This window comes from Salmo salar, chromosome ssa08 (genome assembly GCF_905237065.1).
Source record: "Salmo salar chromosome ssa08, Ssal_v3.1, whole genome shotgun sequence".
Taxonomy (NCBI): domain Eukaryota; kingdom Metazoa; phylum Chordata; class Actinopteri; order Salmoniformes; family Salmonidae; genus Salmo; species Salmo salar.
In genome coordinates this window covers 16,895,726-16,919,532 of record NC_059449.1, presented here as the reverse complement: position 1 = coordinate 16,919,532, position 23,807 = coordinate 16,895,726, and the positions used below count along the sequence as shown (strand labels likewise).

The following is a 23,807-nucleotide window of genomic DNA, read 5'->3' as shown; positions in this document are numbered from 1 at the left end:
TAGACAGACAGGTGAGGAGAGGTGAGTAGACAGACAGGTGAGGAGAGGTGAGTAGACAGACAGGTGAGGAGAGGTGAGTAGACAGACAGGTGAGGAGAGGTGAGTAGACAGGCAAGTTAGGTAAGTAGACAGACAGGTGAGTAGAGGTGAGTAGACAGGCAAGTTAGGTAAGTAGACAGACAGGTGAGTAGAGGTGAGTAGACAGGCAAGTTAGGTAAGTAGACAGACAGGTGAGTAGAGATGAGTTGTCCCACTGTAGCTCAGTTGGTAGAGCATGGCGCTTGCAACGCCAGGGTTGTGGGTTCGATTCCCACGGGGGGCCAGTATTTAAAAATGTATGCACTCTACTGTAAGTCGCTCTGGATAAGAGCGTCTGCTAAATGACTAAAATGTAAATGTAAAAAAATGTAGACAGACAGGTGAGGAGAGAGACAGGTGAGTTGAGGAGAGAGACAGGTGAGTAGACAGACAGGTGAGGAGAGGTGAGTAGACAGACAGGTGAGGTGAGTAGACAGACAGGTGAGCTGAGTAGACACAGGTGAGTAGACAGACAGGTACATGGCACAGTAACATTAGTAGAAGCATTAACATCTTTCTAGTAATATATTTTGGGCTGGCAGCCAGCCATGTTGTAAAGGAATACTCTTTGGCAAATTTGATGAAATCAGAGATGACTAAAGGTAGAGCTATCTGAAAAATGGTCTTGATTCTTCATACAGATGAAAAGGAGTGATAGATGGTATAATCACTTCTTATACAATGTGTGTGATCCATCTAAAACATCACAAGGGTTGAAGGGAATCTGCAGTGAACCCCCCCCCCCCCAAAAGAGAACTACACCCCCTCATTCCCTCAGAGAAAGTTAAAAGGACAACCAAAATGTAAGGCAAGCTTCCCAATCCCTACAGCATTCCTTCATTTACAGCTAAAAAAAAACAACACTCCCTTTGAAGAGGTATCGAGGTCCGAGCTTGATTACCATATGAGATTGAACAAGTTCTGGCAACGCGGTGTAGGAAAATGGCTGCTGGCAGCCAGGTCTATTGGTTACGGAGGTTAATGAGGTGGATTAGATGGAATATCCAGGGTCCTCCTGTCTGAGAGGGGCGACCTAAGGCCATGCATTAACCCTGTGTGTTCCACTTTCACAGGGCCCACGCATCTGGGCCACAGCTGGGAGTTGGGATGGTGTGTGTGTGTGTGTGTGTGTGTGTGTGTGACAGAAACAGAGACAGAAGGAGAGAGATGGAGCATGAAGGGGTTCTTTACCGTGATTGAGCAGTGAGCACAATGTACCGGGTCTGAGAATATTAAAAGCGAATGGAAATTCCTATATAAATCGTGTGGACGTGAGGCACTGAGACGTACAACAGGACCAGTTGAAACATTACAGGTTGTCACACATACGTCAGCACTAGATGTGCCTGATGGGAGATGGCGGGGTATTTTAACGGTATACATTGGGAATGAGATCACCTACTCTGGTTTAAGTCAGTAAAAGCTCATCAATAGTAGTTCTTTTTGAAGCAAATTAGATTTTGTTCTGAGTTAAACATGAATTCTTTGACACAGTATATTTGAGAGTCTGGAACCATTTTATTTATATGTAGCTATCGTGGCCTGTGGCTAACCAACAAAAAACATGAAACGAAATGTATCCATTTGCTAAAAATGGTTTATTGGAGAACATGGACAATAATATATAAACCGATATCTTTTCTTCCAGCCATACTGGCAGAGCAGACCCATGTTTGTACAGTAGTAACCAAATGGAAAATATTATAACTCAGTACAAAGAATATTAAAACAAGCAAACAAACTAAAATGTATATATAGTGGCAGACCACAGGGGGCTGCTGAGGGGAGGACAGCTCATTATAATGGCTGGAACAGAACAAATGGAATACCATTCCACCTATCCTGCTCCAGTCACTACCACCAGCCTGTCCTCCCCAAGTAAGATGCCACCAACAAAACAATAAATACTGAGTTAACTAAAACAGTCATCGGTGGTGAACACTTCACTACATGCTACATCAAGGTAAAAAGATAAACGATGTTATCAGTATGGAGAAATAAAGCTAATGGTAAAACAGGAAGTATTTCTAAAGGTTTAGTCATTAGTTCCTGTCTCATGATTGTTTCCTGGATCTATTGGACCGCTTTAACGTAACAGAGGCAAGTGGGAGAATGAACAGGTGTGTGTTGGTGTGTGTGTGTGTGTGTGTGAATGCAATGTCTCTGTGTGAGAACGATTGACAAAAGACAAGGCACTCAACTTGACCTCAAACTCCAATTCAAACCACAGTTCCAGTCAGGCCAACAACCTCAGATGAGTTACCCACATACTGCAGCGACACAGTGATGGCTTGTTTTAAGATCACTAAATGAGTCTACGCTTTCCAGTAACTTATTTGAAGTGTGCATGGGGACAAAGGGACAAAGCCAAACACTCAAAAGAATCAATATGATCACATTAGCCATGGACACGGTAACAGTTGTAGGGTACATTACTAAGAGGGGCATTGACTTCCTACATGCATCATGTTTTCATCCTCAACTAAACCACATATTGTTACATAATGAGGAACATTTTTGCATCATTCTCTAAAAAAGACAATCTTTGCCTCTTCACACCTTTTAAAATGAACATTTGAACTCATTTCCAGTTTAAAAACACATTTAAAAATACTGATAGTTCCACAATTAGAGAAACCAATTTCTAATGGTGAGTTTAAATAAAGTACATACTCAGTGTGGTAAGACTGAAGCCCAGTGGCAGTAGCAGCAGAACGAGAGAGAGGAGAGGGGAGGAGAGTGGAGGAGAATAGAGGAGAGGTGTGTGCGTTGGAGGTTGGACAGGGACATCTGGAGGCGAGCCACAGCGCAGGGAAGGAACGATAGCTATAGCTGTTGAGTGGTCCTCGTATTAATCTTTTAACTGTTTTAGAGGAGATTGCTGTGTCGTATTCATTAGGCACCAAACAGAGGGAAACCGACTGAAGCAGGGAGGGACTATCTGGACTTGTCCAATGACAACCGCTTGTTTTCGTTTTTCTTGGTGAGAAACATTTGAAAAAGTTTTGCTATGGTGTGCCCTAATGAATACGACCCTGATGTTGCCCATTTTGACCTTAGGTAGTCTTCTCCAGGGACTGATAGTACTCCACCAGTACAGCCCAGGCTTTGGGGGCCATGAAGCCTTCCGGAGGGTTCTGTCCTTCGCGAGCCATCTTACGCATCCGTGTCCCTGAGATGAAGTCATAGTCTTGATGGCTGAAAAGAAATGAAGAAAAGGCACCGTCTCATTTCAACAGCCTGACCCTGAAATGTTGTTTGGTAAGTGAGGAACGATCTTCTAACTTACTGTGTGGATGAATGGCATGACCAACTACATTCAAGGACACTTTAGGGAGAGTTCTTTGAGGGAACTTCACAAAATGCACTTCATATGCTTGGGAAAAAAGGCGGTGTATTTCGGTAATTGAAGTAAACATGCACTCGAGCCCCCTTATGCTAGGGGACTTGGCACATCAAAAGAACCTCAGACACTTGAAACAGCAGTACATAGAGACGCTGCTTCAAGCCAGCGGCAAACAAAAAAAGAAAGAGCGCAACCTAAACGTCAGACCTTCGCCATCAAATTCAAACCTTCTGTTAGACTTCTCAGTTTAAACAACTGGTTCAAAAATAAACACTGGTAAAAAAAAAAGTCTAAACACAGCTAATTAGTCTCAAACCAAAATGAGAAAATTCCTGTAAAAAAAAAAACTGACTAGTCTAAATACAATCTTCCATGACTCCGCCACACACAAGTAGGGGATAAATTAAATACTTGTCAATGATTGGATTAATTATATACTACTGTAGATTCCTTCACTTAGACAAAAGGGGGTAACATTCAAGCACATTCCTTCTCTCGCCACAATGCACTTTCCTCATAATAATCACATTTGTCAAATGTGGTTTCGTTTCTCAGCGGTTTGCGGTCATGTGGACTGACGTGCGCTGCGGAGCGTCTTGTATGGATTTGTACTGTTAGCGCCGCAGCAAGAGCCACGGCGTTTCCACACACTAAACCTCTTGGATTCCTGAAGTCCAGTTCCAAAAGTTGTGCAGTGTCCTCGCCCGTCTACCTCACTCCTGAAACTATATATTGAAGCCCGCAGACAATTTAAGGGTTGGTTTGGGGTTCATTTTCATTCAGAAAAATGTCACTTTTTTCCCCCTCCATTCTTGAATTGGACTTTAAATTAGCCAATGAATCTCATTCTTAAGGACTCTGTGGGTTCTGGGTTTATCTATTCATTGAACCCATTTGCTGATGTAAATCAGCTGTTAGCTAAATCTGGTTCAATGTATCATTTGTCAAGTGTCCTGAAACATGTTTTTGTAGTACATGGTCCCTGTTCAAATCAACTGAATAGATCAATTAAATAAACTCCCTAGTGCCTCCCCTAGTGGCCGAGTTATCCTCATGTTATTGTCCTCTGCCCAACAGTGAGTCCTGAGCCTGCAGTACAGTACAATGCAGACCAGACTGACAGCCAGGTGGCAGAACCCAGATCGTGTCTGACACTCCAGGTGTGCCAACGACTCAGCTCCCGTTTCTCCATCTCCATAGGCAGTAATGGGATCACCTTCCTCCTGACCTCCGGAATGCAAACCCACTGTTGAACACTACTACTGTATTCTCCCCATACATTACTGTATTCTCCCCATACATTAGTGACTTTTGTACTGGATAATCACACCTTTTTATCAGATTGTCCTATTTTCGAATCAGATCTATAGCTCGGGCCATGGGGCTAACACTTGCAGTCTGGCTGGGAAGAAATACAAATTCTAGAATTGCCATCCAGTGAACCTGTTCTACTGTATACTACGCTCAATGTGTTCTGGTCCTAAAACTTTGATCTCTGATAGTGGAGGACTTGTATTCATTACAATAGGTGGAAATGACAGGGCAGAGAGAGAGCGAGAGAGCGAGAGAGACAGAGCGAGAGAGACAGAGGGAGAGAGACAGAGGGAGAGAGACAGAGGGAGAGAGAAAGTGCACAAACTCCAAACTCGGAGGAGGAGGAACACTTAATATGTGGTCAAATGAGAAACAGCTTGCGCTGATTTTAGCCATTACACTATAGAGGCAGACTTTAAGGGGGATCGTTGGCAATTAGGCCTAGCATCTATATTCCTCTCACATTTGGCAGTGCCGGCCGGCACAATGTGCACAAAGAGTGGCCGAGAACAGACGGAATGCCATAAATTTCAGAAGGCGCCAACCAGAGCCTTTGAAATTGTGATTTACCCCCTTCCTCTCAGCTCTCCCTAGCTGCTAGCCTAGCACTGATACGGTCAGAAAGAGCCAGTCAGTGTGGCTTTGACATTTTCTGGCGTAGCTCTTTTCGGGTCTTCAGGTTTCATATTAATAAAAACAACACAATTGAACAGAAATGAAGTCGCCTGTTATATAAATGTTATTGTGACAGTCAGAAAACAGACAATTACTTTGCTGGAAGGAGTGGAATATAACGTGTTTAAGGTTCTTAACAAGCCAGACTGCTGACTCGGCAGTTTGTTGAGAAGAGCACAAGGAGAATTCTAGTAGTGGTGACATAGTAACCACTATAGACCTTTGTCCCATTACTCTTACATTTCCACTGAGTCACACTGAAGAATTATCTCACGCTTTAGCAGGAAGATTTAGTGCTATCCAAACGGTCTTACCCAACTGTAAAACTAGTCCAAAAACACTGGATAGTAATGGATAGTTCAGCCACTCGAAGTAGAAGACAAGTTAATAAAGGAACAATCAATGAGTATTTCTCTATGACATACCAAATGGTTTTGACGTGAACCTTTAATCAACATACTTGACTACTGGTATGGAAAGCCAGATTACATAGAATATAAACAGTCTTGTCAGTTGTGGCTCTTATTGTCAAGTAATTCTCCTGCTTTCAATCCAGGAAGGAAATAGCTCTGTGCTCCATTTCTAAATCCCATGCCTAGGTGAAACCTAACTAGGTGTGGGGAAATATTTACTTTCAGACTAGTTCTCCTGGCGATTGTGGTATTCCCCCCCATATACAAATACTATATTTATCTTGTCAACTCAATTTATTCTGATATCAAAACATGCGCCATGGAAAAAAAGGGTGTACTCTACCTTCTGATCAATCAGTTCCTACCTTTTAAGTCATCCTATTCCTTTAAATCAGTCAGATCAGTTCTCAGTCATGATAGTCTAAGCCAAACATGGCTATAAAGCGATAGCGTGGACGGTATTAAAGCCCATAGCACACAGAGGTTGCACGATTTTCGTTAGTCATCGGCTGCAGTATCCGTATACAGACTTTAATTAATAGCAGTTCTCTGTGATTTCCGAGCGACTTCAAAAAGCTCTGAGAAAAGCCACAAAACTTTGTAAAGAGCATAAGAAAGCAAAGAAGTTCCTGTTATTTTTGGCTTTGCCATTTGCCGTAGATAAGGAAGAAAAACACATGGGAGGTTTCAGTGGAAAAGCTTAATGAATGATCAATTTGGGTTATTGGAGTTAGGCATGATAATGTTTACAGGCTGTGAAACAACATTCCTGCCACCGATGAAAAAAAAAAAAAAAGAACCGCTCATTTGATTTCCGTTGCGAAACGTTTTATGTTGTAAGTCCTAATGAACACACCCTGCTTACCCACATCAAGACTGTATGCCAGAATATACACGTTGCTAATATTTTGATATCTAGGTAAAAGTGTGACTAAATGTTGACTAATTCTGATTGGTTGAGAAAGGTCACCATGACCCGTTTGACCAGGACTCATCATCATGATGCTAACTTAGAAACATCTTGAAACCTTCAAGAATGTAACATTTGGACTTCATTACATCCGTTGTTAAAGAACACTGGTATTATGAGTGACATCCACTGATAACATTCTTTGAACCTTGAGAATAGAGATTTGTTTTTAAAGACACTCATTATAGGGCGGACTAGTAACTGAAAGGTTACTAGATCGAATCCCTGAGCTGACAAGGTAAAAATCTGTCGTTCTGCCCCCGAACAAGGCAGTTAACCCACAGTTCCTAGGGCGTCATTGTAAATAAGAATTTGTTCTTAACTGACTTGCGGTAAAATAAAAATTCCACTGGGACTAATCATCCTGTCCTTCACGCAAACACAAAATAAACAAAATGGATAATAATCTACCTACAATATTAAAGCTGATCTACCCTCTAAAACAAAACACAGTAAAGAGATGGGATGGAGACTGAAAAACAAAAGATGAGCTTACTTCTTGGGGTCGTAGAAGTCCATGGCCCTCTTGGCTTTGTTGTAGGCTGCCACCTTGAAGGGTACAATCTCCAGGGTGATGAGTCCAGGCGCCATGGTGAGGACCTTAGCCCCATGGGTTGGCTCGTACATGTCCTTGCCCGTGGCTGGGTGGGGCATGCCCGCCGGATCGCGACCCACGATGTAGAAGTTGGCGCCGGCCACCATTCGGGCTCGGCAGTGCCACTGCACCTGTGGTTTTATGGTAAAAAAAGAAAAAAGGCTTTAGTTACTCAAAACTAATGTCAATGCTAAATGTTGGCATTTCCAATGGGTAAAAATACTAGCTGGTAATTCTGATTTAGCGCTAATGCTACCTTTTAGCATTTCCAATGGGAAAACCCCCTCTGGTCACTCAGAGAATGAGAACATTTAGAATGTTTTAATGGGAAGCGGTTGGGCAGCTCTTTCAGTGGGTTGGAGAAACAAGGAAGCCTTGGCACAACAGGCGCGTTGTGGTGAGACCGATGGGAAGGGAAAAACAGCACTTGATTACCTTGACTGATTCGTAATCATGTACGATGGGGCACAATTACCCTAAATACGAGTGGACATTGCTCTCGCTGCTAACGCCTATGGACATGGAAGCAAGCCCCCTATAATTACATTACAAAGCACTTTCTTCAATAATAAACAGCCAATTACGGTAATGACGTTTGGACAGGAGTGCTCAAATCCCCCCCGAACGTAGCGCCCACCTTCGACATGCGAGAATCCGGTTTTACAACACATTACAGAAACAACAATAAACTGAGCTCTTGAGTGGAAGTTTCAAATGACTAAAGAAAACAAGACTTGCTTCTTTTGGCCTATCTGACTATTTAACCACACATACGCTCCCATCCTACTTTTAAAATTGGAAGTCTTCAACCTTAAAACGCTAGTCTTAAACTAAAAGACCTTGAGAGAACAAAGGGCAGTTAGGAGAAGAAAAAAACGACAGTTAAACTCTGTAGGCAGTCTGGAGACGGAGGGAGGGATGGAGTGCATTGTTTTGTTAGCTGGTTGGAATAGAGTTAAGATGGACACTCAGGGCCATGTGAACCCACTCCCTCCAACCTGGCAGCCATTCTATTTTTATGCCCCTCACCGGCACATGTGTACATAGCCTACTGTGCCTTCCCTGTATTGATATTCCTGCTAAATGTACTAAATGTTTTATTACATTGATCTTATTTTGTATTATTCTTAACTTGCTTCCTCTTAACCTTATCATGTGGCATCGTGGATAGGGAACCTGTAAGTAAGCATGTCATCTGCGTACCATGTGTATCCTGTGCATTAAGGGCCTTCAGAAAGTATTCACACCCCTTGACTTGTATCACATTTTGTTGTTATAACCTGAATTTAAAATGTATTAAATTGAGATTGTGTCAATACCCCATAATATCAAAGTCAAAATATGTTTATTTGACTAACTAATAAGAAATGAAAAGCTGAAATGTCTTGGGTCAATAAGTATTCAACCCCTTTGTTACGGCAAGCCTAAATAAGTCCAGGAGTAACAAGTCACATAATAAGTTGCATGGACTCACTGTGTGCAGTAATAGTGTTTAACAAGCTTTTTAATGACTCATCTCTGTACCTCCACACATACAGATAATTGTAAGGTCCCTCAGTCGAGCAGTGAATTTCAAACACAGATTCAACCACAAAGACCAGGGAGGTTTTTCAATGCCTCGCAAAGTAGGGCACCTATTGGTAGATGGGTAAAAATAAAAAAACATTAAATATCCCTTTGAGCATGGTAAAGTTATTAATGACACTTTGGATGGTGTGTCAATACATCCAGTCACTACAAAGATAGAAACGTACTTCATAACTCAGAAACCACTCAGAGATTTCACCATGAGGCCAACGGGGACTTTAAAACAGTCAGAGTTTAACGGCTGTGATAGGAGAAAACTAAGGATGGATCAACAACATTGTAGTTACTCCACAATACTAACTTAATTCACAGAGTGAAAGGGAAGCTGTACAGAATAACAAATATTCCAAAACATGCATCCTGTTTGCAACAAGGCACTAAAGAAATACTGCAAAAAATTGTGGCAAAGTAAATCATTTGTCCTGAATATGTTTGGGGCACATCCAAGACAAGAGGTAACAGAGTGCCACACTCCATATTTTCAAGCATAGCAGTAGCTGCATCATATTATGGTTACGCTTGTAATCGTTAAGGACCAAAAATAAACCTAAGGGCTCTAAATACAGAGGGAAACCTGGTTCAGTCTGCTTTCCACCAGACACTGGGTGATTAATCACCTTTCAGCAGGACAATAACCTAAAACACAAGGCCAAATCTACACTGGACTTGCTTACCAAGAAGACTGTGAATGTTCCGGAGTGGCCGAGTTACAGTTTTGACTTTAATCTGCTTGAAAATCTATGGCAAGACTTGAAAAAGGTTGTCAAGCAATGATCAACAACCAATTTGACAGAGCTTGAAGAATTTTGAACAAAATAATGGGCAAATATTGTACAATCCAGATGTGTAAAGCTCTTAGAGACATACCCAGAAAGACTCACAGCTTTAATCACTGCCAAAGGTGATTCTAACATGTATTGACTCAGGGGTCATATTATTTTATGGGTGAAGTCCATCTGAAGAGAAGGGATGCCTACCACTACCTCGCTATCCAACAAAGGTGCACGAATTACGGCGAACATGCAGAAACTCTTGGAGGACAATGGAATTACATTAAAACATTTATTTATTCTCAGAAGGCTCCAAAAAAGCAGAAACGGGTTGGTTGTACTTTTAACAAAGAGGATGCTTTTGTGGTGCATTTGATGTCAGGCTGTAAGATCACACAGACAGATGATGGGCCTTTTCAGGCTGCATCGTGTTCGCCAGAACAGAACAGAGCTCAGTCTGGTCCCAATGATCGTCTCCCCATAACCCTGACTACATGATTAAAGGACAGCAGGAGACTTCAAACAGCTAGACAGGCATCAAGTAAGGACAATACAAATTGACAGAGATTATATTGAACTTTCTAATTCTGAATGTAAATTGCCATCCATGTTAGATTAAGCTGATTTCAAAAGTCACGTGTGGACCGTCCCATCATATTACGTCACAGTTACAGTCAGGCAATTTAAGTAGCCTCCAGTTCTTGAAGTGTACTCCCAAGTGTACTCATTACTTTGGCTTGTGTTACAGACTTTGTCAGGTCCATAGAAATAGAATCCATAGAACGGACTTGGCTGCCAGTCCTCCCATTATTTCAACCATTGACTTGAAAAGGGAAGCCCGTTCTATGGTCAGGTTACTGCTAAGCTTACCTCAGTGGGGCCTGCGTACATCATGGGCGACGGGAAGATGGCCACGATGGTGTTTTCGGGTTTCAGCACGCCCTCATCCAGCACGGCGGCGTGCTGCTTCATGCGCCACTCCAACGGCACGTCGTCGTCCTTGGTCCAGCCGCCCAGCGGGTGCAGCAGTAGGACGGGCCGGCGGTAGCCCCGTTCGATCAGACGCTTGTGGGTGTCCTGCATGAGGAGGGCGTGGCCGTTGTGCACCGGGTTACGCAGCTGGAAGGCAAACACCGCGTCTGGAGGGAGAGAGAGGTCAGAGAAAGACTGATTTAGATGCTGCATCTTTATTGAGACATGAGAGAGTGTGAAAGAGCGAGAGAGATCTAACTCTCTGTACCTTTACCTGCATTCATCTCCTTGAACTTGTGTTTGAGCTCAGTGGGGGTGAGTCTGTACTGGTCCAGGCCGTCGTTCCAGCTGATCTTGTCCAGGACCTGCAGGTCTCCTCCTACCAGCCAGTCTCCACTCTCCATTACCATCTGGACCAGACAGAGAGACAACACTCTCCCATTAGCATCATACAATACTACACCCACTTCACTGTGACCCATATATTTTCCAGTGTTTTTCAATGACCTTTTTACCAGAACTTATTTCACCCCAGATATTGTGCAGATCTGAAAAGACTGGATAGGTGTAAGCAATATGGTGAACATTTAAGATAGCCTATCAAAGAAGAGAGGTGCAGTAATGACCATATTGCTTATAACTATCCAATCCTGTCAGAGGTACATGAAGAGCCTGCGGCTATGGATCAATTTGAAATTGATGCTAAACAAGTGGCCTTCTGGAACTCCTCTACCATGTTCATACTGCAGTTATGACAGCCATCAAGGACTGTTTCAAACAGTAAACCTCCCCAATCTGGCAACCGCTGCAAGAGGGGCAGGATTATGGATAAATCAATAACAGCCCCCAGACAACTTTAAAATACAACATCAAAAAATTTTGAACGAGACACTCCTACAAATTGGAACCCAGTAAGAATGAAGAATCCCCTTTGCTTTATGCCTTTGACCGCATCTCTCTCGACTTTAGCGAAAAAGACTCACGAGGAACACAAAATATGATGTGTAATGTAATCCACAATGAGACACCATCCATGATGAACTCATGGACCACATTGAAGCGATTTTTCCCCTTACAAGATTGTTCTAATGTCCCCAAAGTACTGCTAAACCCAGGCAAAGCCAGCTTTGTTTCAGGCTATAACTCTTGGTCTGCCTTTCTGGGCATTTACTACTGGTCCCTGTGCTGTAACCACTGGGCTCTTTATGGAGTACACTCTGCAGGGTAGGTACTAAAGCCATCAAAACAGGACTATGGATAGACTATGGCAGGACCAGGGGGGGGTCCAGAAGCGTATACACAACTGTGTCCTATTGAGATGGCTATTCAATATTACTCAAGGAGTTGAAGTTAGAAAACAATACCAGCCTACTAGTGAGCAGTTCTGATGTCCCATATAAAAATGGTCACAGTGGCATGTCATGGTTTGGATTTAAAGGGGATGTGTTCCTATGGATGAAACTGTATGGGGGCTCTTAGATTTAACAGACTATCATTTATATTCCGAGGAGGATTCCACAGTAGCCTGTTTGACAGACGTTGGTAGCGCATTTGGCCCAAGTCTTTGTAAGTTGTAGTGGGACGTCTTCCACAACAGAGATGGAGCATGTATTATCCACAAGATTAGATGCACTGCATATATCGTCGGTGTTCAATAAAACAATGAGAGAACCGAAGGCTGCTAAAACTCTGCCCTCTTGTTGTTATCAATAAGCCAGAGAGGAAGGATGGATGGAGTTCAGTGTAACGGTGTGAAGAGGTGCCTTTCATTCCACTTGATCCAACTAGTCGGATCTACTGGCTCCAGATCAGTGGCAAAGCAGATGAATAACCCTTACTTTGGAGACTGAGACAGAAAAGACCTGAGAAAAAAACGGTTTCAATTCAAATCCCAAACACACAGTAGATCTTTTAAACATTCTAAGATGGAAAATGATAGTAGTATGCTAGCTCAGGGGTAACCAAAAGCTGCATTTACACGATAATACACACTGTGTTTTAGATATAAGGGGAATCATGCTAAATTAAACAATTCAGCATGCTGTAGTTTCCGACGTGAAGGCTCCCGTCTCCCTGGCGGCCCGGCCAGGAGTAAACAGGAAACGTGGATTGACCGCGAAGTAATACGGAGCAGGTTATTCCTAGTCTCAGAGAGAGACGGAGACGGGATGAGGGGCTGCCGCCTGCGAGGGGTGTGTTGACGGATCGGCTGCAGCGCAGGGAGTTAAAGTGTGTGTGTGTTAAACGAGTGACACCTTAATCATAGCAAGCTGTACACACACACACAGGACAGGAGGCACCGCTGGAGAAACAGAGTGAGTGACAGGTCTGGGAGAACCCACTACCCAGCATGCATTGCCTGCAGCAGGGCCAGAGACACCAGACACAGACACACTAGAGGATTATGGGTAGCTGATGGACAGCCCACCATGCTGCTTTCTTGGTAAACTGACAGTGCCTACAACCGAACACCAACCCAGAATGGATAAGAGACGCTGAAGATAGTGTTGACTGTTCAACTTTGTTGACTTGAAGGGCATTTTGAGTGAAACAGGAGATGCCTGGCGTCCAAATTCACAGTATCTCACCCAGCCAATGACTCAACAGGGCGGGGCTTTAAAACACCACCGTGGTGTGTGTGTGTGTGTGTGTGTGTGTGTGTCTGTTTAAAATCATCAGACCGAGTTGGGCTGAAGACAGTATATCACTACTCCAGCTCCCTCTGTCTGTGTGTGTGTGCAAACCCACACTAATCCATAATAACAATGGCAGCCCAAATTGTCCCGAGACAGACAGCAAAAATAACCCTAGCCCGGATCCTGAACCATCAGTCCTGAAGATAGGGTTTCAAAAATGCAATTTCACAATTGTCCTCCCCGGTTATAGATCTCCAGTCCTGTTGTGTGACGTGGCGGCGTGTGTGACACTGCACTTGTGTGTGCGTATGTGTGATACAGCTTTCCCAGGTCTGATCCCTCGCCACGGCTCGGCTGGCGCCTGTAGTTTTTTTAAGCAGGGGGTTGGGATCATTTCAGGACGCCATGAAGTCTACCTGAGCGCCCACTGATATAATAACAGCCCATATGAGACAGATGGAAACCATTGTTGCCATCTTTGCTCAGGTATATTTGGAATGGATGAGGTGGGTGGCTGCTGGCGAGGGGGGGGGTAACGTGTTCAGCAGGGCCAGCTCCAAGTCCAGGGCAGCTGTAATAAAAGTCCTGTGTAAATAAAAGGCAGTTTGAAGGGGCCAGATGGAGAGAGGGGGCCGAGATAGACTGCGATCTAAATAAAACACGTGCGAATTGAGGGCGATGGAGCGATTACACAAGCACTTCTGACAGGGGAAGGAGAGCAGCAGCAGCTCACTGCTTTACGACACTACTCCACTTTATTCAGTCCTTCCATAAGCAGCACTGAGGAAAAGGGTCACCTAGAATCTGTCTTCTATTAGAATGAAAGTGTGTGTGTGTGTGTACGTACAAGGCCAAGGGGAGAGTTGGTTGGGTTGGTCATGGGGAGGGTTAAGGGTAACCCTCTCAGGGGTCATGCCTGCATTGTTCAGCATTATCACCAGGGTTCCATTTCATAATATCTATCAGTGGGACATTCTAAACAGCTCTGGAGACTGGAGCTGTAAGAGAAGGTATGGGTGTATGATAATAAACATGGTGGAGGGGAGGTGTGAGAACTCCTAACTGTCAGATGAAGCTGTCAAGAGCACCGGTTTGAGCCAAACAAAGATAAGAAACACGCAAAGGAAAACAAACATCGTCGTTCTGACATGTTACATGACAGTTTTCAATAGTGACAGCTTTCGTCGGAAAGTCAAGACACCCCTTGCTGCGCAGTGGAACGGTCCGTAGCCCCCCTGCTCGTTTATGGGATCGGGTCTCTGGAACTAACCACTGACCTTGATGTAGGAGTGTTACTCAACAGTTTTCAACATTGACAGCTTTTGCTCTAGAGAAGTGGACCGGACCGTGGCTGCCCTGCCTGTCTATGTGGTAGGGGTATCTGGAACTAACCACTGACCTTGATGTAGGGGTGGTCCTTGCAGGTAGTGCCCCACTGGCGGGCGCAGCGCTCCTCCTTGCGGTGCTCGTAGAACTCGGGGTTGCGGAGGATGGCCACGCGGCGGCCCTCGTACACCAGGGCCATGGCCGTGACGCCGTCCAGACGCTCCTTGTCCGCCCCCGACACCGGCAACACCACCGGCACAGACAGGTTGATGACGCCACCTATGGGACGGAAGGGGAACAGGTGGGTTGGTTCATTGAGGGGGGGGTCAGAGGTTGAATAAAGGAAAGGAGACATGGAAGGTAGCCATGTTAGTGCTTTGAGACACAATAATTCAACGTCAGACTGCTGACAGAGGAAGTTGATCGGTCAGAAGCCAGACAGCCCCATCAGCAAAACTGCAGCATCACTTTAACTGTCTCTCTTACGATAACTTCAAGTACAGCCTATCTACTGTGCCAGGGAATATATAGACATTTTAGATATATGAGGTGATTAGGGAACAAACATCATCCAGTCTTGTGCATTCAGGTGGTTTCTGACCGTCGCAGAAAGAAAGAAAAAAGAGAATAAAAGAAATGGAGAGAAAAAGAGAGGGGCCCTGTGTTGTCATGACGTTGGCAGATTCATTTAGTCCTACACCTTGATTAAACCAACAAGACCAGCTTTTCACATCCTATTGGATCATCCTATTGGATCAGATGGTGTGTTGCTGGATGGGATGCCATGGCTGCAAACCACCCCGCCACCACTCCTTCATCCTCTGTCACAGAGTTAGCACACACAGCTGGTTTCAATAAGACACGTGAACACACACATGCCTGCTGGCCCAGCCTGGCCCATGCCAAACAAGGAGCTGGCCCATGCCAAACAAGGAGCTGGCACAAACACAGTCATCTACCAGGGAAATGCTGGTGTCCTCGTCAATCCTACTAACTGGGACTCCAAATCAGGGACGGATTACAATGAAGTGAGAGTAGGGTTGCAAAATTCTGGTAACATTCTCAAAATTCACCAGAATTTTACAACCTTAAGTGAAAGTGATGGTAAAAGGGTCATTTAACTACAACACTTGTGTTATTTAAAATGAACAAATGATCTGAATTCTATCCAGTCACGTTTGGTTCAGTTGTGATTGTGTGGAACGGAAGCTCCTCCAGCTCTGTTAGGGTCATCCACTGTAAAATCCCTAGAAGGAACTGGAAATAGACAAATGATAGTTTGTGGAGGCAATCAATATTGAGGCTTCATCCTTTTCCTCCGCTCACATTTCCCTCGCTAGGACAAACAAGCGAAACCCGAGTGAGGGCATTGCACACGGACACGTCATTCAGCGTTCTCTACCAAGTACACAGGCCCAGTTCCGTTTGCAACAGCATAGAGTCACCATTAGCTCTGGTCCAAAACATATTGAAATCATATCTAAAGAAAAACCAAAACAAGACCTGATCCAAAAATGACTCGTTGGTGCTGTGAAGAATAGAGAGTTGTTATTGTAAGGAACACCTGTATATCACAGGTGTTCCTTACAATAACCATTTCCAGACAGCTAATGAAACACTGGCTTGGTTATCATTTCTGTTGTTTAACACATTTTTATGCTGCGCGTGTGCGCGCGCACGCCAGTATGTACTGGCAACACATCACACACGTCGCCTTAAGGGTCAGTGTTATGTGGGCAATAAAAGCAAATTGACTCTTTTTTCGGAAATTCAAACACTGTGTAGGAAATTGGTGTAATTACACAGTTTCACCAATACCAAGACTGGGCCCCGCGGCGTTCCTTCAGCCCAACTCAAAAGGTACCGGTTCTATTTGTTTCCAGAGAATGAAAAGTCTTGAGCCTGAAGCGTAAAAGGATCACGATGACTCAGCACAATAGCATGGTAAGATTATCCCTCTGATTCCTTCATCTAAAATCAGACTTACTTCTGATTAACTATATTAACTCATGTAGTCGGTCATTTTGAGGTAATGATGAGCTAATCAAGACCACTTGTAAAGTTCCAACTCTACCTGCATGTACATATTACCTCAATTACCTCGACACATTGTTCCTGTACCCCCTGTACATAGCCTCGGTACTGTTATTTTACTGCTGCTCTTTAACCATGTTATTTTTAACTTGTCTATTTTTCACTTAACACTTATTATTTTTTAAACTGCATTGTTGGTTAAGGACTTGTAAGTAATTTCACTGTAAAGTCTACACCTGTTGTATTCGGCCATGTGACAAATAACATTTGATCTGAACATGTCCTTTTGAGAGCTTTCATCTCCCTCTAGTGGTCATTATAGAGCATAACATCCATCAATTTATTTGACTTCACAGTGAAATACACCTGTATTTATCACTGCACCTCCTTCTCAAAATGTCAGTGGGAAGTGAGGAGAGGATTAAAGCAGGCAGACATTTTAAGAAGTAGGCAAGGAAAGGACTCTAAGGCAGAGGAGAGGACAAGAGGAAAACATGAGGGATCAAGGAAAGATGATTGAGAAAGGGCCATGGTGCCGTCTTACCGTCCAGCAGACAGTCAAAGTGCAGACACTGCAGAAACTCCCTCTCCCTCATGAAGCCGTTCAGAGGGGTGGCCCAGCCCTCAGCAAGCACCTGAACCCACTGCATGTCCACCTGGGGTCAAACAACGGTCAATCAGAACACAAATAATGGTTCAACAGCATTCAAAATGTGGTCGAACATGGATAACACTTTCAGAAATGTTCCCTTATCACTTTCACATAGGCCTTTAGAATCTATCCATCCCCCGTAGACTCTCAGAAAATACCAGTAGGCGTTAGTAAAAATGGTATTTGAAGAGAACGGTTACCTTTCCAATCTGCACAGCAGGTAGTGTTTCAGCATCCGTCTTGGCCAGGTCCAGCTTGTTCTCCACTACGTACAGCTCCTTCACTTCATAGGAAGCATCCACCGGCACTATATCCTACAAATATTCATTCATTATACCAGTGAAAATGCACAAAATATTATGGAAAAACGAGAACATCCAAGAGGTTGATTGCGTTGGATAAGAATTCAGGGGTGTGAAAGTGGGGGTCATACAGCAGTGAGGCGTTAGTATTTTGGAAATGTGAATCCCAATCTGAACGTGTGAAGACACTGCCCTCTAGTGGTGGAAATTAAACGTGACAGCATGCTTCCATGTTACAGGTTTCAATTCATCTGTTTATGTCAAACCACATCAATGGATGGATGAATGGATGGATGAAAGAGGAGGTTGTTTCTCTCACCTTCTCATGTAGCAGGTCAATGAGCTGCTGTATAGACTCGTTGACACTGCAGGAGTCGGTCTTCAGCACCAGCTCTGGGGCCTCTGGTTTCTCATACTCCGAGTCTATCCCAGTGAAACCTGACACATGGAGAAAACAGTCACAATTCATTCAGAAAATAGATAAATCAGTCCCTCAATTGGCATGAATAACAATAGCTGAATATGAAACAATGTAATTTGCTCATTTGCAGAAAGGTTGTGACTTCATTAAAGTTGCAGGGAAGGTAATATCTATCCACTGAGTAAGTGGTTCACAAACGATATCAGTTATTGTACCACCGACTGAATTGTGCTCTTCCCAGAGTACCCCTGAAGTACCCCCTCATGAGCATTTCAACAGCAACCCTATTGTCTCGTGAGTCTTCTCAAGTACCCATGTGGATAGACCAAGTAACCCCAGGGGCCCTAGTACCTCTGGTTGGAACCACTGAGCAAGTCACACAAATTAACTGAAATCTAGACAGGCTATTTATTTTATTTTTTTGACATTGTTCACACGGCTTATTATCCAGATTGGCGTGACTTGAAGAGACAAGATTCTTAATAGTGTGGTCTGAGGACACACTCGAACTGGGCTGAATCCCACCCCATCCAATTAGTCACTACTACCTGACATATGGCACCTGGTAGATCATGTCTTGACCAGTTGGACAGCTTAACTAGGCTTCACAGTATATTGTCTCATGCCTACAGCTCAGAGCTGGTATTTTTGGACACCGATTTATAATTTTTTCCCCCCAGACCTTTATTTAACTAGGCAAGTCAGTTACGAACACATTCTTATTTACAATGACGGCCTAGGAACGGTGGGTTAACTGCCTTGTTCAGGGGCAGAACGACAGATTTTTACCTTGTCAGCTCAGGGATTCAATCTTGCAACCTTACGGTTAACTAGTCCAACGCTCTAACCACCTGCTTTACATTGCACTCCACGAGGAGCCTGCCTGTTACGCGAATACAGTAAGAAGCCAAGGTAAGTTGCTAGCTAGCATTAAACTTATCTTATAAAAAACAAATCAATCAATCATAATCACTAGTTAACTACACATGGTTGATGATATTACTAGTTTATCTAGCCTGTCCTGCATTGCATATAATCGCTTAGGTACACGTTGCTCCAACCATAAACATCAATGCCTTTCTTAAAATCAATACACAAGTATATATTTTTAAACCTGCATATTTAGTTAATATTGCCTGCTAACATGAATTTCTTTTAACTAGGGAAAATGTGTCACTTCTCTTGCAACAGAGTCAGGGTATATACAGCAGTTTGGGCCGCCTGGCTCGTTGCGAACTGCGAAGACTATTTCTTCCTAACAAAGACAGCCGACTTCGCCAAACTCGGGATGATTTAACAAAAGCGCATTTGCGACTAAAGCACAATCGTTGCACGACTGTACCTAACCATGAACATCAATGCCTTAAAATCAATACACAGAAGTATATATTTTTAAACCTGCATATTTAGCTAAAAGAAATCCAGCTTAGTAGGCAATATTAACCAGGTGAAATTGTGTCATTTTGCGTTCATTGCACGCAGTCAGGGTATATGCAACAGTTTGGGCCGCCTGGCTCGTTGCGAACTAATTTGCCAGAATTAAGTAATTATGACATAACATTGAAGGTTGTGCAATGTAACAGGAGTAACGTTTTGTTTTCGAGATGATAGTTTCCGGATTCGACCATATTAATGACCTAAGGCTCGTATTTCTGTGTGTTATTATGTTATAATTAAGTCTATGATTTGATTGAGCAGTCTGCCTGAGCGATGGTAGGCAGCAGCAGGCTCATAAGCATTCATTCAAACAGCCCTTCGCAATGCATTGCGCTGTTTATGACTTCAAGCCTGTAAACTCCCAAGATTAGGCTGGTGTAACCGATGTGAAATGGCTAGCTAGTTAGCCGGGTGCGCGCTAACAGTGTTTCAAACATCACTCGCTCTGAGACTTGGAGTGGTTGTTCCCCTTGCTCTGCATGGGTAACGCTGCTTCGAGGGTGGCTGTTGTCGATGTGTTCCTGGTTTGAGCCCAGGTAGGAGCGAGGAGAGAGACGGAAGCTATACTGTTACACTGGCAATACTAAAGTGCCTATAAGAACATCCAATAGTCAAAGGTATATGAAATACAAATGGTATAGAGAGAAATAGTCCAATAATAACTACAACCTAAAACATCTTACCTGGGAATATTGAAGACTCATGTTAAAAGGAACCACCAGCTTTCATGTGTTCTCATGTTCTGAGCAAGGAACTTAAACGTTAGCTTTTTTACATGGCACATATTGCACTTTTATTTTCTTCTCCAACACTTCTGAATATTGAATATGTTTCATTATTTATTTGAGGCTAAATTGATTTTATTGATGTATTATATTAAGTTAAAATAAGTGTTCATTCAGTATTGTTGTAATTGTCATTATTACAAATAAATAAATAAATAATAATAAATAAAAACATCGGCCGATTAATCGGTATCGGCTTTTTTGGCCCCCAATAATCGGTATCGGCGGTGAAAAATCATAATCGGTCGACCTCTAGTGGATACTGTGCACACCGTGTAGATACTGTGCACACCATGTGGATACTGTGTATATGACAAATAAACTTGAACTCCGAGCTCAGCAGGGTGCACTAAACTAGATGAAGATCTTGTCCCAGCAGCTTCCTTAGCTTGTGACTCACTGTTTCACTAAGCGATAAACGACACGGCACTTCCTCTGGTAACAACAGCCAAAGACATGAGATCTCATGTTCCTGCTGGTCAAAACCAATACACTTTACATACTTTCTCTAGAGACTTCTCTCTTCAACTTTTTCATACTTACTAATGCTATAAGAGTTATGGTAAAATGCCTATATGTATAAGCATGTGTTATTTATCTTGCCTTACCTCTGATCTCTCCAGCCCTGGCTCTCTTGTAGAGGCCCTTAACGTCTCTCTGTTCACACACGTCAAGCGGCGCGTCCACAAACACCTCGAAGAAGGGCAAGCCTGCAGCCTCGTGGATCTTCCTGGCGTTCACACGATCCTGGACGATGAGGAGACAAACAACGGGATAGTTAACTCCTGACGATGATAAGTGTATTTGAAATCGTAAACTGGGAATTACAGGCAAAACACAAGTAGTAGCATATTAACTGTCTCCATCTTTCTTTTTGCTCTCTTTCATCTTCCCTTTCTCATGACTTGTCACCTCTTCCCCACTGTCTTCCTATTGTCTCTAACTTCCTCTCCTCTTTCTCTCACTTGTCCCCCCCCCCACTCACCCGTCCGTAGGGAGAGATGAAGCTGGCGATGCAGACGAGCCCTGCGTCGGCGAACAGGCGGGCCACCTCGGCTATACGCCTGACGTTCTCCTCGCGGTCCTCAGGGCTGAAGCCCAGGTTCTTGTTCAAGCCCTGGCGGATGTTGTCTCCGTCCAGCGAGTAGCAGGGGATGCCGTGGCACACCAGGTACTCCTCCAGGGCCATGCTCACCGTGGTCTTCCCAGCCCCAGACAGACCTGGGTGGGAGAGAGTGGCGACGAATAGGGGTTGATGGTGGTTGGTCAATATTAGTATTGAGTGTACCCAGCTTGCAATACCCCATTTTAGCATTGCGTCAATATTAGCATTGAATGAATGACAAATGTTGGCCGTCAATATTAGCTTTGAATGCATGATAACAAATGGTGCCTGACAATATTAGAAATGAAGGCAGAGCGTGGATGAATGTGATGCCTTCATTTCGAAATGCTACTGTTGACTGAATGCTAATATTGTCTTTTGGTAGTACTTGAAACCTAAATACATCAGTAAACCTTGTTCAATGGTGAGTTAGTGTGAGTGAATATAAAGTGACTGAAAGGCTTGATAAAACATTTGTATTTCTTTGAAGACTAACATTTGTATTTCTTTGAAGACAGCCTGGTCCCAGATCTGTTTGTGCGGTCTTGCCAACTCCTATGGTCAGTCTCACAACAACCAATGAACCTAGGTGTTGACAACACAACCCAAACAGATCTGGGACCAGGTGAACTGAGCTTTAGTCCTTCTGTATACCTGTGAGCCAGACAGTGCATCCACGGAAGCCCCCTCTCGTCCCCACCACCTGACCACGCTTGTTCCTGCTGACATGATGAGCCTGGTAGGTCACATTAGTCGCCCTCTGCATTCCCTGCAATCACAATATTGTTCTGTCCTTTAGTTTCATATCAAATTACACTGACTTTGTTCGTTTGCAGCTAACACTGACTGTGACTTTGCAACATACAGAAGCCACACTGAGTCCAGGACAGGCACATTTCTTACTCATGAAGCAAAAGGTCATCAGCAATATTATGACAAAAACGTTGAAGGACTGGTTTGAACCTAATGTACAGTAAGGTGAGATAGGCCTACATTCCAATGCATGTGCTTGGTCACTAGGCTCCTGCTGAGTAGATTAGCAAGAAGCATTTTGAGAGTCACACAAAAATGTACATCACTAGACACGGGTCATCATGATGACGACGACAGATCATTTTGCAGCAGATACAGGATCTTATAGTTAGCTAGGTAACTGCAGTTGCTATATAGGCAGAACAGCTTGCTTTTGGAATGTCGTGCAAGCTATAGCTTGCTACAAATGGCTGTCTGGCATTTGGTGGCAAGACTAAGAAGCTAACTAGTTGCATTTCTCCAATCATAGGAACACGGCCATTCCGCGCAGCTAAGAAAGTATTGCATAATTATAGCAGTACATTTTTTACTGGGAACATAAATTGCAGAAATAAGAGACAACATTGATAGTTTAGCAGCATATTGTTGACGTGGCAGCGGTCGCCGGGGTAGGAATGAATGAAACAACTCACCCAATTCTCGCTGGACGCGTTGCTCAGCTTCGGTTTCTTGTGAGAGTTTCCGGACGTCTCCATAACGGTCTATAATGAAAGCTTTCGTCCCAGTTACGGTATATGCGACCTACTAAATCAATTACTAACGCGTTATCTTTTTACTGACAGTAATCTCTTTGAATGGAGGAACCTCAAACAGGAACCGAGGAGGACGACCCACGTCATCAGAATCGGAAGTGACGTCTATCGTCTGGTGAACTGTCTGTTCTTTGAAAACTGATTTGGAATCAGTTTTATCCGCGCAAGTCTCAAACGACACCGTGATGACATCTATGGATGACATAGCTAGATTACATAACATATCCTGGACCAGTTATTAATTACCTGTGGTGTGCATCGCAGAGATAAATACGGAATGCACATTGGATAAAACACATATTGATATTAGACATTTTAGTTTGTTGGCTCCAGTTCGATTTTTTTCCAATTCAATTATATGATTGGAAATAACTTATTTAAATAACTATATCACGTACTGTGGCAAATCCTACTCATAAAAAAATGCATACAAAATATTATCCAACATTTAAAACAATTATCGTAAAGACAGACTTTATTAGAAAACATTAAAAGCAATCGATGAAGAATTGAACTGTAAACTAAAACTTGTAGCCAACTAAATGTTGCATATGGTTGGCCCTGTAGTTTGCGTCTTTGGAAAACGCCTAACCCCCACATCAAAGAAAGAAGTGTGATGATAGGCTATGTACTTATCCAATGTCCTCATTACAGGACAGGCCTGGGAATAAATAGCCTATTTTTGTTAATCATCATGTAGGCCTAGTTGGCTAAGACTGGGCTTTACCTCTTTTGAAGCGTGAACAATCTGGCTTAAATAGAGCATGTTTATTTTTTAGATGTTTTGTATGAGAGTTAAAAATATAAATATTTTTAAACATAAA

The 23,807-nt window shown here is 43.4% G+C and overlaps 1 protein-coding gene across 1 annotated transcript; it reads right to left on the bottom strand.

Moving 5' to 3' along the window:
• Window positions 1-1,657: 1,657 nt before the first annotated feature.
• Window positions 1,658-23,092, bottom strand: LOC106610336 (bifunctional 3'-phosphoadenosine 5'-phosphosulfate synthase 1). The gene is made up of 12 exons (XM_014209634.2): window positions 22,864-23,092; window positions 22,073-22,187; window positions 21,299-21,534; window positions 20,922-21,060; window positions 17,990-18,108; window positions 17,569-17,682; window positions 17,261-17,372; window positions 14,756-14,961; window positions 10,995-11,130; window positions 10,619-10,887; window positions 7,293-7,522; window positions 1,658-3,276 (listed from the first exon to the last, which is right to left on the bottom strand). The coding sequence occupies exons 1-12, from the start codon at window positions 22,924-22,926 to the stop codon at window positions 3,135-3,137; spliced, it is 1,881 nt and encodes a 626-aa protein (XP_014065109.2). The 5' UTR covers window positions 22,927-23,092; the 3' UTR covers window positions 1,658-3,134.
• Window positions 23,093-23,807: the final 715 nt, after the last annotated feature.